The following is a 14,881-nucleotide window of genomic DNA, read 5'->3' as shown; positions in this document are numbered from 1 at the left end:
TGGAAGCTCAAGAATAGTTAGAAGAGACAGTCATGGAAGTCAGGAAGAGTATTAAGATACAAGCTCAACTTATCACAGTAGCCGGAGTATGATGGAAGACTGCTCAAGTCACAGAAGTCTACGAAGTAATACAGGTAGTGAAGACCAAATTAACACAGAAGCTGGAAATGTTTGAGAAAAGACATCCCAAGTTACCATGAAAGCCGTAGGGATGTGATGATGCGCAGAAGCTGGTTCACTAGTGCTGGTACTTACTTGCTATTGGTGCAGCACTTTGTGTTTCCACAAGTGCTGGAATATCATCAAAGTACATTATTCCCTGAAAATGCCAAAACACTTGTTAAAAACAAGTCAAAGTGGACATTAGACAATCATTAAAGATGGAAGGTAAAGAACAACAGGTGGATGAGTAAGAAAACTATGTATCCAATATGTAAAGAATTTATGTTCCCCACTTTGAGAGTTAGGCTGCTAAACTGACCTCTTTGAAAACTTACTCAGGCTTAATTCCTAAATTTAAACTCAAAATTTCACTAAACACCTAAATTCAGGCGCATAAAAAATGGATGACAATAGGGATAGATTTAGGGTGGAGAAATATTGTAGGGGCCTAGCACTGACTTTCAGCACTAGGCTCTTAAATTAAGCTCATAAATCTAGACAAATGAATGGCAGTCCTAAATTTGTAAGCATAAATTTTAAGCTCCTAAATTAAGCAGAATTTTCAGCAGCAAACTTAAAGCTCATTTTATAAAGTGGCACTACCAATTAGCCTGTGCTGAATGCGAAGAAGCCCATGGGAATTGAATGGGCTTCTTAGCAGTCAACGCACTGCTCATCAGTAGCGCCACTTTGTAAAAAAAAAAAAGCCCTTAGGTTCCTACCTTTGGCTGGAAAATAGTGTATAAATTTAGGGATCCTTTTACTAAGCTGCGGTAAGTGCTAGCATGTGCTTGACACAGTTTAAAACGGCTTACTGTGGGACGTGCTCAGGTGTCGTGAGGTAAAATCCCAAGGTTATCTTCTGGATGACTGCTGAGACCCAGATGTTCAATGCTGGGAAGCTGTGCATGCCCTAGCATATTGAAAATCCAGGATCAGTTCAGTCCACAGCTGTAAGTGCCTCAGATACCACATACCACCAAGCCTGAATATTGGATGGCAGGGGCTTATGCCTTTTAGTAAATACCACGTTGGGGGGGGGGGGGGAGTAATTTTATAAACATTTTCTGCATGCGAGATCCTGTTTATGCATGTGAAAGAGCTTTTAGTTACCCTGAGGCTACACACATAAAAGTTTGTACAGTGAGAAAACAGCATCTACTTTTACCTGACACATGTGGGTGTCTTCTTGGGCAGAGCATGGGCAGAGTGTCACAAATATGTCTTCTTTATAAAACCCACTAACATTTACATTTGCTCCTGAGTAGGCGCAAATGTCAGTGACTTCAATTTAGCTTGATTTCTGCAAGTACATCCCTAGTGTTTTACAAAGATACATAAGTGCCTATCCACGGATTCTATATATGATGTTAAAAATTGCATGTGTAAATTTTGGCGTTTGCTCAATTTGTGCGTGCAATTTAATTGGGTGTTAATTGGCAATTATTTGGATTTGTGTACGCATCTTGCTATGCACTATTCTACAAAGATGTATACTGAGATCTTATAGCACGTAACTGAAAAGGGGGTGCAGCAATGGCAGGCATGAGGATTTACACCAGGTATCAGTTGGTGTAAATCCTTACACCCAAAGTTGGATCAGGATCCCAGTACTACGTGCTATTCTACAAATAGTGCCCAACTCAAGAGTAGCCTGTTTTGGGCCTGGGAGAACCAGGCGATAATCATTTAGGGATCAAACAACACGAGACGGAGAACAGGGGATCATTAAAGAAGATAAGTTTATCTTCTTTAACAATCCCCTATTCTCTGTTTCATGTTATTCGATCCCTAAATCATTGTCTGGTTCTCCCAGGCCCAAAACAAGCTACTCTTGAATCCACCAGGCAAAGAGCCTTCTTTTTCGCTTCACCATTTCTTTGGAACACAATTCCTCTAGCTATAGATGCAGAATCATCTCTGAAACAATTTAAGATCGCTTTGAAAACCTGGCTTCTTACCCTTGGTTTTGGTTCTGCATAGAGGAGCGTCATCCATGTGTCAGAGATTGCTCTTTTTCCCCGTGTTTTCCTTCTTTTCTTTCCCCTTTCCATCCATGACAACCCACCTCCCTCCCTCCCTTTGTCTGAGTGTATGAGTTTTCGTTCCTATCCCAAATCGTAGTTCCTTTCCTACTATATATTTGTACATCGCCCTGGTTTGTCAGTCAGTAAGGGTGGTATAGAAAGTGAAATAAATGAAATGAAAATGATGAAACGCTGTTTATAGAATAGCACTCACTGCCCATTTTTTCTGCTTCCATATTTGGTCACCATTTCCTGAATCTAGTCCTATGTATCTTTGTAAAATAGATCAGCCATAAGGCGCCTTCTTGCTCTCTCAACCTAGGCATTCTGTTATAAAGTTACCCTCTCGAGGTAATGCATGCATGTTCTGCACACTCAAGTACATTGGTTCCTAAAGGTGGAATGTGGAATGTGACTTTCAAGTGAGATTCAAGATGGTGGATAAAAAGTGAGAGCATGACCACGAAAGGCAAAAAGCCCCCGAAAAAGTAAGAAAAAGTTGAAGGTTGAAAGGTAAAATGTCAATAGGATATGGTGGTAAGAAAAAAGTATGAAAGACTAAGGGAAAAAATATGTGTGAGATACCTTCTGAAAGATCCCAGTCAGGTTGATTCCTCTTGCATCTTCTAAATTGTTCAGAACAGTTTCCAGTGATGGGAACTGAAGAAGAAACAAATAGAAAGTACTGTATTTTCATATCACAACAATCTCTGAGAAATCAGGGCAACTATGGACAGTGGCGTTCCTAGGGGGGCGGACACCCCCGATGCAGCGCGGACCCCCCCCGGGTACAGCACCCCCCGATGCAGCGCGGACCCCCCCCAGGTGCACGCCGCTGGGGGTGGGTGCCGCAGCGTGCGCCTGCTCAGAGTTCCCTGACTTCGCGCGTTCGCTGGAGCTCCCTCTGACCCGGAACAGGAAGTAACCTGTTCCAGGGCAGAGGGAGCTGCAGCGAACGTGCGAAGTCAGCGAACTCAGAGCAGGCGCGTGCCGCGGCACCCCCCAGCGGCGTGCTCCTGGGGCGGACCGCCCCCACCGCCCCCCCCCTTGGTACACCACTGACTATGGACAAATCAAAAAGGAAGGAAACATGGAGATCTAGGTGTAGAGAGTAAGGTGATATAAGAACTGCTCATAAGATTGAAGGGCCGATGATCAGAAGCAAACGCGGGCGATAGAGGCTATTAGCTCCGTAATAGCACCTGTATTTGCTTCCGTCCCGGCGAGAGCATGAAACAAAGAGCTCTCCAGCTCTGATCGCAAGTAGCATGCAAATGCATGCAAAACAGGGCATTATCTATTCCTCCCCAAATGCTCAGCGAGCAGCACACCAAACATTGGCATTGCTCCCGTGGCAAACTTTACACCAGCTCGGAGCTGGTGTTAGGGTTTGTGGTGCATTGGGGAGGAATGGGGAGCCTTGTCTAGCATGCTTACAGTACCTGTCCCCCACACGCAAGGGACTGGAGGCATGGTGGACCTCCAGCCCCCTAACCTCTCCGAACAAGTTTCCCTGGTGGCCCAGTGGCCTTCTCCCTCTCCCCACCCCTGCTTAAAGCTAAGTGGTTAACAGGGAAAAACATACATAATAATAAAAATAATCACAAACATACAATAAATGCGCTGTTCCCCCCCCCCCCAACAAGTCTCTCAAAAACAATAACTGCTACTGCCTGCCATTATCAAAGATCAAAAAAGGCTTGACAAAGAATTTTCAATAACTTCCTAAACTGTCCCACATTAGTACAAAGGTACAAAGGTGCAAATAGCCAGGCAGAGCATTCCACATTACTGGACCTACAATTGAGAAAGATGCAGCCCTTGTCAGAGCATAGTGTGTAGTAATTATTACCCTTGGTGGGGCAATTATTGAGGTGTGATAAAAGTCAGGCTTTTATGGTACCTTCATTTCCCACAGGAGGGACTAACCTGTGGAGGGGCATAATCGAAAGGGACGCCCAAGTTTTCTTGGGGACGTCCTCGCAGGACGGCTCCAGCAAGGGGTGGGGAAACCCGTATTATCGAAACAAGATGGGTGTCCATCTTTCATTTTGATAATACGGTCGGGGACGCCCAAATCAGCAAATTTAGGTCAACCTTAGGGATGGTCGTCCCCAGCAGAAATGGTCGTCCCCAGGATTTGGTCGTTTCTGATTTTCAGCAATAATGGAAAGCGAGGACGCCCATCTCAGAAATGACCAAATCCAAGCCATTTGGTCATGGGAAGAGTCAGCATTCGTAGTGCACTGATCCCCCTGACATGCCAGGACACCAACCGGGCACCCTAGGGGGCAGTGCAGTGGACTTCACAATTTGCTCCCAGGTACATAGCTCCCTTATCTTCAGCCAGATGCACTAACTGAACGGAAAAAGCCCTTCCCTTACTGATCCCTTAGCGATTCGGAAAGGAACGGGCATGCATGAAGGAAATCACATGCAAATGAGCTGCTTGCTGTTAGCTCATTTGCACATGATTTGCTTCCTAAGGAGGGGAAGCCAGCGCAGAGCAGCCAAGCATTATGCATGGTTGCTTTGCGCATGCCAAAGACGGCGTCATACATGCAGACAAGCTGCATGTATAATAGCTGTCTACAACCTTAAATAAATTGCCATCTACAACCTTAGAAAAGCACAAGTCCAGGTGAAAACGTCCAAGTGCTTGTCAGGGATGTCTTTTTTTTTTTAGAGTATGGGTGAAGGATGTCCTTTGCTATGCCTCTGTCTCCGATGCATTGAGGATGCCCAAAATGTGGGTGTTTCTGTGAGAAGGATGTCCATGCCTTTGGTTATGCCTCTGACATCCCCTTTATTTATTTGGATTTTGGCTCACAAGTAGCAGCAGGATCTGAACGGGCCACGTCTGGATTGCAAGACCAGTGCTCTAACCACTAGGCCACTCTTCCACTCCTGTGCAATTTGGCTGTCCCTGTGTGTGTGTGTGGGGGGGGGGGGGGGGGGGGGGGCAGTTCAGGATGTCCAAAATGTTTGAAAGAAGGACATCTACACTTTCACTATGCCTCTGCTGACACACACATTCCCCCCCCCCCCTACTCCCAGGGGCCTGCATACTGCTACGATGGACCTGAGCATGACATTTTGAGGCAGGCAAAAAAAGTTTAAAAAAAAAATTTTATATTTATTGATTTTAAATTCTTTTAACAAGAGTACACTTGTCAACTGAAATACAGCAAGGTAATATTAAGATACAAGAAAAGTAAAATGAAGATAAGTACAAAAGAAAAAAATCAAAGAATATTAGTTCACTTTTAGACCACAATTATTCCGCTTTGTTAGACCACACACTGAGTGAGGGCGTTAATGAATTAGAGAAGATTACAAAGAAAAATAATTATAACTTAATTAAGGCTATGTGCAATCCTCCAACACAATTTAAACACATGTTATTTTAGTTGTTTTAAATCTAGAAAGGATTTCAGTTGATCAGGAGAAAAGAAAACATATTTCATCTGACCCAACCGAACGATACATTAACAAGGGTAGGCGAGAAAAAAGGATCCCCCCACTTCCACCGTCCTCGGTTTCATTGCCAAAAAGGCTTTCCTCTTCTGCTGGGTCAGCTTTGTTACATCAGGGTATATCCATATTTTCCCACCTCCAAAATGAGAATTGGTGTTCTTAAAATAAAGTCTCAGTACAGAATTAAGACCCTGTTTGAAAATAAAGGAGACTAAGAGTGTAGATTTTCCAAAGACTGTTCCAGTATGACAGATATATTATTCACATCAAAGTTCACATTTGCTACTAGGTAAATAGAAAATCTTATTTATTGGAGGTATAGCTTCCATTGGTATCTTTAAGTTTTCTGTTAAGTATCTTCTGAATAGTTCCAGTGGACTAGTCCCAGGGAGCTTGGGAAAATTCAGAAGGCGCAGATTCAAACGTCTGTTGAAATTCTCTATCTGCTCAGTTTTTCTACGAATATCCAGATTATCTTTAGCTACAGCAGCTTTAAATTCTTGAAACTGTTCAACATCTTTCTGCAGCTGTGTAACTTGCATGGCTAATTCCTCTTTAACTGAGTCCACTGTATTTTTTAAAATCTTCAAATTTAGTATAAACAGCATTTACTTCTCCTGAAGATTTCTTCAAGGTTGAATCCATTTTGATTAACATCAGCCAAATCCTTTCTAGATTAACCTCCGGAATTTTCTCTGAAGCTCCAAGCAATTTTTGGGCCTCAGACCTGAGCAACTTCTGTAGCGATGCTAGTCCCCCACTGGGTTCTACCTCCGTCACACTTCCGGTGGCATTCCGGGTTCCCTCTAGCGAAGCTGCTAACCCTGGCACAGAGGAATCAGCGACGTCGAAGGAGGGGAGAGCAAAAAAAAGTTTTTAAAGTTTTTTTTTCAGGGTGGGAGGGGGTTATTGACCACTGGGAGAGTCATCGGAGGTCATCCCCGATTACCTCCGGTGGTCATCTGGTCAGTTTGGCCAGCTTTTTGAGGCTTGGTCGTAAGAAAAAAATGGACCAAGTAAAGTTGCCCAAGTGCTCCTCAGGGATGCCCTTCTTTTTTCCATTATCGCTCGAGGATGCCCATCTGTTAGGCATGCCCCAGTCCCGCCTTCACTACGCCTCCGACACGCCCCCAGGAACTTTGGTCGTCCCCGCGATGGAAAGCAGTTGGGGACGGCCAAAATCGGCTTTCGATTATGCCGATTTGGGCAACCCTGAGAGAAGGATGCCCATCTCCGGATTTGTGGCAAATCCAAGGTGGTGAATTGAGGTTGGGACAGGAGTGAACCCCAGTCACTCCTGACCCTTCTGACTCAGAGTTCAAAATAGCGTTGCTGACCCCTAGCAGTAGACTTATAATACAAAAGCTAGGGGGTCAAGCTGCTGCGAAGAGATCCTCAAGCTTACTGATTTGCTCCTTCTGGTTTCTAGGGAGAACAACTCCTGGCCTCACACTTAGAGATTAAATTTATAAGGAGATGCATAGGTTTTAGGTGTTAAGAACACACATAAATGCTGGCATTCTAGTCATGTACACATGTTAAGCTAACAAACACATACATGTGTAAATGACAATTTTATGGCTACACGCTATTCTGTAAATACACACCTGTATTCAGGGATGCATACTCTGCAGGTGGGTGCTGAGATGGGGGGGGGTGAGATGCACATTATGCATTTATATTATAAACTACTACAATGTACACATGTTCTTTAACTATCTAGGCATGAGCATATAGCTGCCTAGAGCTCTATGGCTGATGTAAATGATCACACCTAAAATATAGGTCAGGAATTAGAAAAGGTACAAAGAAGGGTGACAAAATGATTAAGGGGGTGAAATAACAAATAGGAGAAAATATGTTTTCATTCAACACATAATTAAGCTCTGAAACTCATTTGCCAGATAGGACCTGGGTTTAAAAAAGGTTAGGATAAATTCTTGGAGCTAAAATCCATAAACTGTTATTAAGGCAGATCTAGAGAAAGCCACTTCCTTATCCCTGGGGTAGGTAGCATGGAAGTTTGCTGTTATTAGGATTCTGCTAGGTACTTGTGACATGGCTTGGCCACTATTGGAGGCAGGATACTGGGCTAGAAGCACCTTTAGTCTGACCCGTTATGACTAGTCATGTTTTTGACCTATTATGCTAGTATACTATGAAGAAAAATACTTTCCTTTATAGAATAGGTTCTGTAAAGACTTGGTGCCTAAAAATAGGTGTCCTTTAAAAAAAAAAAAAAAAAAAACTACCCTACTTTCTCACTGTTTCCTCCTGGGTTCTAGGAAGAGGATTCTTAGCCCTACACATTTTTTCTTTCTGATTTAGTGACTGGAGGAGGAGGGTATCCCTGGACTTTTTGACTCCTATTGTCTTTTGGGCCTTGAGGATGACAATGAGGACTTGTATTGATTCTTGACTTCTTTTGAGCCACTGGGAATGAATCTGCCATTCTGAATGGTCAGTACTCGCTGACTTGATCTTCGCAGGACTCCAAACCATTTATCAATTACCTCAGAGCCCATATTTTCAGAAGATAACACACAAAGCATTGTGCTGTTCATATGTAAGAGAAGCTTGAATGCAGATACAGTGGTCATTTTGTTCATTTTTAAACTGTGCTACTTTTCCTGAAAACATTGTTTATCGTTTGTTGACTATACCGTCACTTATTGCATAGCAAGTCAGAACCATAGGCGTAGACTGGGGGGGGGGGGCGAGGGGGGGCAATGCCCCCCCAAACGACGATGAGGCGCCGCCGCGCCATTAGTTTAAAAAAAAATAAAAAAACACATGCACGCACGCGCTCCTCTCTGTCCGCTTGGCTTCCCTGCTCTCTGTCTGCGTCCCGCCTTCCTCTGACGTCAGAGGAAGGCGGGACGCAGACAGAGAGGGCAGGGAAGCCAAGCGGAGTAGCGGACGGAGAGGAGCGTGTCCGTCTACCCCTCTCTCTTCCTCCCTCCCTCCCTCCCTCCGCCGCAGGCAGCAGTCTTTTCCAGCGTTCCTGGCAGCGGTAGCGTTGTACACGCTGCCTTCGGTCTGCCCTGAAGCCTTCTCTTCAAGTTCCTGTTCCCGCATAGGTGGGAACAGGAACTTGACGAGAAGACTTCCGGGGCAGACCGAAGGCAGCGTGTACATCGCTACCGCTGCCAGGAACGCTGAAAAAGCTGAAGACTGTTGCCTGCACCGGAGGGAGGGAGGGAGGAAGAGAGGGGGTAAACGGAGTCACCATCTTGGACCTCGCGGGGGGGGGGGAGCAGAGGGAAGATGGATGGGACTGGGAGGGGTGGGAAGCAGAGGGAAGGAGCAGGAGATGGATGGGACTGGGAGGGGTGGGAAGCAGAGGGAAGGAGCAAGAGATGGATGGGACTGGGAGGGGTGGGAAGCAGAGGGAAGGAGCAGGAGATGACTGGGAGGGGTGGGAAGCAGAGGGAAGGAGCAAGAGATGGATGGGACTGGGAGGGGTGGGAAGCAGAGGGAAGGAGCAGGAGATGAATGGGACTGGGAGGGGTGGGAAGCAGAGGGAAGGAGCAGGAGATGGATGGGACTGGGAGGGGTGGGAAGCAGAGGGAAGGAGCAGGAGATGGATGGGACTGCGAGGGGTGGGGAGCAGAAGGAAGGAGCAAGAGATGGATGGGACTGCGAGGGGTGGGGAGCAGAGGGAAGCCTACTGGAAAGAAGACACTGAATAAAACAGAAGACACTGGGACCAAAGCGAATAGAAAAACTAAATGATCAGACAACAAAGGTAGATAAAAGTATTTTATTCATAATTTATTAATTGAAATGTGTCAGCTTTTTGAAATGTGATCTGTGATATTTTGCCTGTAAATTCAATTCCTTCCTCCACATTAGCATATTCATTTGCATATGTATATATGCAAATGATATGCTAATATGCTCCGCCCATTCTTTGCCCCCCCAAATGAAACAGTCAAACTACGCCTATGGTCAGAACGTATTTTACTCTTTCCAAAGAAACCTCAACTATTTGCTTAGGGCAATAGGAACTGCCTTAAAGGAACATATAAACAAAGAGTATCTGCCAAATACTTGAAACCATTTAACTGGCCAGGAACGGCTCCTGGCTGGTGAAATGACACTTCACCGGCTATCAGCGGGAGATCGAAGGTTATCTCCTGCTGAATATTGCCAGATAGCACTTAGAAGATAACTGGTTCTATCACGTCATACAACCAGCTATCTGCTAATATTCAGCGCATCGCCAAAATAGCAGGCCTATCATTGGCCAATTTCAACTTAACCAGCCAGCGTTGAATATCGGCTTCGTCGGTTAAGTTGAAACCAGCCCAAAACACCCAAATATTCAATGATAGTCACTGGAAACGGCCCAGCATTGAATATCCGGGCTCAGTGCCAACTGCAGGAGTAAGCCCAGCTAATTCCTGTGGTCTGAATATCGGGCCCTATGAGTTTGGTATTAGCATATCATATCATATCATATCATAACTTTTGCTAAAGCAGTGGTTCCCAAACCTGGTTCTGGAGGCACCCCAGCCAGTCAGGTTTTCAGGATATCCATAATGAATATTCATGAGATGTATTTGCATGCACTGCCCTCACTGCATGCAAATCTCTCTCATGCACATTCATTGTGGATATCCTGAAAACCTGACTGGTTGAGGTGCCTCCAGGACTGGGTTTGGAACCCACTGTACTAAAGTATTATTTCTATTCCTTTATCTTCCATAATCTATTATTCATGTCTCTCTCTCCCTGTTCTTTCTTCAGTTCCCCAGAATTACTCTTACCTTGCTGTAGTTTGATCCTAATACCAAATTTTCCGCTTCTGCTCTGATGGCGTCACAGAACATGCAGTTTGAATTGCCAATGAGGTCAATAATTTTTTGTCTTCTGTCTGCCAGTGCTGAATTTAGGACTTCCTGCCGCTGCTGCAGGGCCCAAATGCTTTCATTGAGGTTCTTCAGTTGGTCAACTGAGTTCTCAAGTTCTGAAAGAAAAGATAATATTAATCATGTTGACGTTTACTTGCATAGGATTTCTCTACATCAAAGATCATGTTGAGAGCAAAAGCCATTTGGGAGCTCCTTTCCTTATGCAGGGCTGGATTAACACTATATTGGGCCCTAGGCAAACATATATTTGCAAGCCCCCCCCACCTACCAGGATTTCTCTTCCCCCCTCCCCCGGATTTACTTCTTTCTCACTCTCGTTCCCTCTCCCAATATTTCACTTCTCCAGAAGTAGCAGGGAAATCGCAGAACCTATTTGTGGGTGTGGTGACAGTAATACTTTGTGAGTGAGCAGGTGGACCCTGCAAGCATATGCCTCAAATGGTTAGAGCTGGAGAGTTGCCAAGTTACTCAGTTCCAGGAAGGAAATTCTGAACTAGTCCTGGATTTCTGCAACCCTATCCTGATACATTATGGGACATGAAGCACTGATTTAACTTGGTAGTAACTGGGACTACAAATAACACACTGAATTGGCATTGCAAGTTCAATCACCGGATTGGCCAAAAAGTCTCCCTCCTGGAGCTGGGTAACTTGGCAGCTCTGCAGCAGTGATCCAAAAACCAAAGAAGTCATGCAAATCAGAAGTGCCAGGGACAATGCATCTGAGGTATATATTTACAAAGTTTTACATGTCAGAAACGTTTCACAAATGGAAGCAGAAAAATAAACATTTATACTTTCTTTGGTGTTTATGAAAGGATATAGACAGAGAGAAGGCAGTATTAGGACAGTGTTCAAAGGAATTTGCCTAGGAAACTTAATGGCTAGCTGGGTAAATTCCCTGGACTGAAAACTTCCTGTCATTTAGTACGCATACAGGTACATTTGTGTAGCAGTTAGCGTATCTGGGTTTAAAAAAGGTTTGGACAAGTTTCTTGAGGAAAAGTCCATAGTCTGCTATTGAAATAGACATGGGGAAGTCACTTCTTGCCCTGGGATTGGTAGCATGGAATGCTGCTACTATTTGAGTTTCTACCAGGTACTAGTGACCTGGATTGGCCACTGTTAGAAACACGATACTGGGCTTGATGAACCATTGGTCTGACACAAAATGTTCTTATGTTCAAAGAGAAGCTCAGCCCACATTGTCAAAGGGAGGCTTTATTTATATGATACAATCATATACAAGTGCATGTATCTTCTCAGGCAGTGTCCCCACCTCCACACCATTATGGAAAGTTCTTGCATTTGCTGCCAGTTCTTTTCCTGAGCTTGCAGCAGACCCTTCATACGTGAGCACACTGCCGTCTTAAATTTGCCATGACTTATCACCTCTCCACGAATGAAAGCCTTATGGGGGGGGGGGGGGATTCTATATATGGTACCTAAAAAATCCATGCGGAAAACATTTTCACCTAAGCATATTCTATAAGCGGTGCCTAAATTTAGGCACGGTATATAGAATACGCTTAATTGATATTCCAGCGCCTAAAACTACATGCATCCATTTACACCAATGAAAACATGGCATAAATCCTGTCATATAGATTTAAGCTCAGAGGGCCATATTCCATAACTATGTGCGTAAATTTTGGAATGCCCACAAAACACTCATTTCCTCACCCATAACCATGCCCCTTTTTGTCTGCACACATTAGAAGTTAGGTGCAGTGCATTACAGAATACGCTTAGCAAGATGTGCGTGTAAATTCTAATGCTTGCCAATTAGTGCTGATTATTGCTTGTTAAGTGTTGTTATCAATGCTAATTAGCTTGTTAAGCTTTTAAAGTTATGCATGTTGTTATAGAATCTGTCTGGATTTCGGCACAGCTCTCTAAGCTATATACAATCCGGGGGTATATGCCTCCAATACAGTAACTGGAGACAGTTCATCTGAATCATTTCTTTGGAAAAAAATATCTTTAGTCAATACTTGGAGTTTAGATATAATCTCAGCATCTTGCAGGAGGGCTGGATTTAATTTCCAAGCTGAATGTTGTTCTATATCATCATTCCAATATAAACAACATAAGATCACAGCATGATCAGAAATCACAATATTATGTATACTTGTGTTCTCTAGGAATAGAATCAAGTCTTTAGACGCTAAGAAATAATCCAAGTGAGAATACATCTGATGAACAGGAGAAAAAATAAATGTAAAAGCCTTTCCAGACAGATACATAAGTTCCATGTATCAACCGAACCATTATTTGCATCAAAAAGGATAAAGCAGAACAAGCATGAAGCTTAGAAGGGAGACATTGGGAGGGCCTGACAAGAAATTGATCCAGCGGAAGATTAAAGTCTCCTCCTAGTAACGTATACATATTAAGGCTTATACAACAGGAAGAACAAAATCATTAAAAAAAACTTGGGGTCATCAGAGTTTGGTGCATATATATTAAGCAGATTTATTGGCTTACCCTGAAACTCTCCTTGAAGACATAACTATCTACCTTGCTTGTCTGATGTTTGAGAGGTAATATGCAATCCAACATCTTTTCTGACCAATGTGATCACCCCATTTCTTTTCCAAAAAGCTGGAGAATAGTAACAAGAGTTCATCCAATCACCTTTAAGTTTTTGTGCCTCATCTTCAAAGAGGTGAGTCTCTTGGAAGACACAGATATCTGCCCTCAGTCATTTGGGATACAACAACTTTGGATTATTTAAAGAAATAACATGCAAAGAAGCCATCAAAAAGTATATAACTTATTATTTGTAAAGAATGAAGATGAAAACAAAAAGAAAAAAAAAAAAGAAAAACCTACAAATTAGAGGTAACTCATATAAACAATGAAAGGTGTACATATCTTTAAAGATAGATATCATGCAGGGATCAATCAATCAACCAGAAGCAATTATAAGATGTAAGAAATAGCCACCTAGAGAAAATAAGTTTAAGAAAAAAAGAAAACAAATTTTAGGCCATCAACTTTTTCTACAAGCAGGGTCATCCAGAAATGTTTGCAGCTCCACAGGATTTTCAAAATTCCTGGTGATATTACAATAAGTCACTCTTATGAGTGCTGGATAAAATAATCTGTACTGAGCACCAAGAGCTTTTAATTGTGGTCGCATGTCAAGAAACATTTTCCAGCGTTGAGTTGTAGTTTTAGATACATCTGGAATAAAGACATTTGGAACAAAGAAAATTTTCCTGCCAGCATATATTAGATCTTTCTTTTTCCTAGTTCACTGCAGAATAAGTAAAGTATGGTGATATCTCAAGAGCTTTAATTCAACAGGTCTCAGTGAAGCTGCTATCGCCATGAGATTTAAGGGAACTCGATAAACTCTTTCAATCTTGAGTTGGGTTCGAAGGATATTCCAAGAATATTAGTAATGAAGGCCTGAAGATAATTATTATATTGCCACCTTCTAAAGACTCAGGTAGACCGAGAAGTTGTACGTTACTTCGACGAGAGTGGTTAGCTAAGTCTTCCAGTTCTCATTGTAAAATATCCACTCTGTTTAAAGAGTGCCACATATCAGTAATTTGTACTTCATATACAGCAATTTTATTCTCCTTCATGTTTAGCTTTACCCTATTTAAAGCAAACTGAGTTGAAAGAGCAGCTAAATCATTTTTTAATTCTACTGTGACATTTAAATTAGTCTGAATTAGCTCTCAAAGGGCATGAATTTCAGAGAGAATCACCTCACTTGAGCCTGAATCCAGTTTGGCTGGAACCATTTTTTCAGGAGATGCTGGTTCATGTTTAGATCGCTTAAACGCAGTATGCACTGCAAACATCGATTCTCCCTTGGAGGTTTTAGAAGCCATTATACTTTAGCAGACCTTTACACATCAAATGAACCAAAAAGGAAGCTATTCATTAAAAAAATAAAAAGGTCAATCAGAGCACTGTCCTTAGGTGTCCACCTCTCACAGGTCATGTGACCTCTCCCCATCTTAATCTTACATCTGATAGCCCCTAAAGAGTAGGTCTCAAATTCTCTTTCATGTGTAATTTTCCCATGGTATATGTGATTCATGTCTTGATGCAGAAGTTTTTTTTTTTTTTAATTAACATGGATTCATTTGAAAGGTCTGTGAAATTAATTTCCAGTGCTGATAAGCAATACAGAACGAATTATTTTAATGTGAAGAAAAGCAGTGTTTTTGCCTTTTTTTTTCTGCAAGTCATTTTATGGTCCAAGGGCAAGAAAACCAGTGTATTACAAAATAAATCATTGGATTTATTCCAGTAATCAGAGCTGCTGAAGTGCAGGCTGCTGCTATTATATTTGCTTGGTTGATTTCTTAAAAT

At 42.8% G+C, this 14,881-nt stretch overlaps 1 protein-coding gene across 3 annotated transcripts in view; it reads right to left on the bottom strand.

Annotated features, from left to right (window-relative positions):
• PROM2 (prominin 2) overlaps positions 1-14,881 on the bottom strand; it is a 187,496-nt gene that overhangs the window by 83,042 nt on the left and 89,573 nt on the right. For all 3 annotated transcript variants that reach the window (XM_030201635.1, XM_030201636.1, XM_030201634.1), the window contains exons 7-9: positions 10,439-10,638; positions 2,775-2,849; positions 256-319 (exon numbers count right to left, since the gene is read on the bottom strand). In XM_030201635.1, the coding sequence (XP_030057495.1) occupies positions 256-319; positions 2,775-2,849; positions 10,439-10,638 (339 nt within the window). The remainder of the gene's footprint in view (positions 1-255; positions 320-2,774; positions 2,850-10,438; positions 10,639-14,881) is intronic.

This window comes from Microcaecilia unicolor, chromosome 4 (genome assembly GCF_901765095.1).
Source record: "Microcaecilia unicolor chromosome 4, aMicUni1.1, whole genome shotgun sequence".
In the NCBI taxonomy this organism is placed as follows: Eukaryota; Metazoa; Chordata; class Amphibia; order Gymnophiona; family Siphonopidae; genus Microcaecilia; species Microcaecilia unicolor.
Note: the sequence above shows the minus strand (reverse complement) of the source record. Positions and strands in the feature narration are given on the sequence as shown.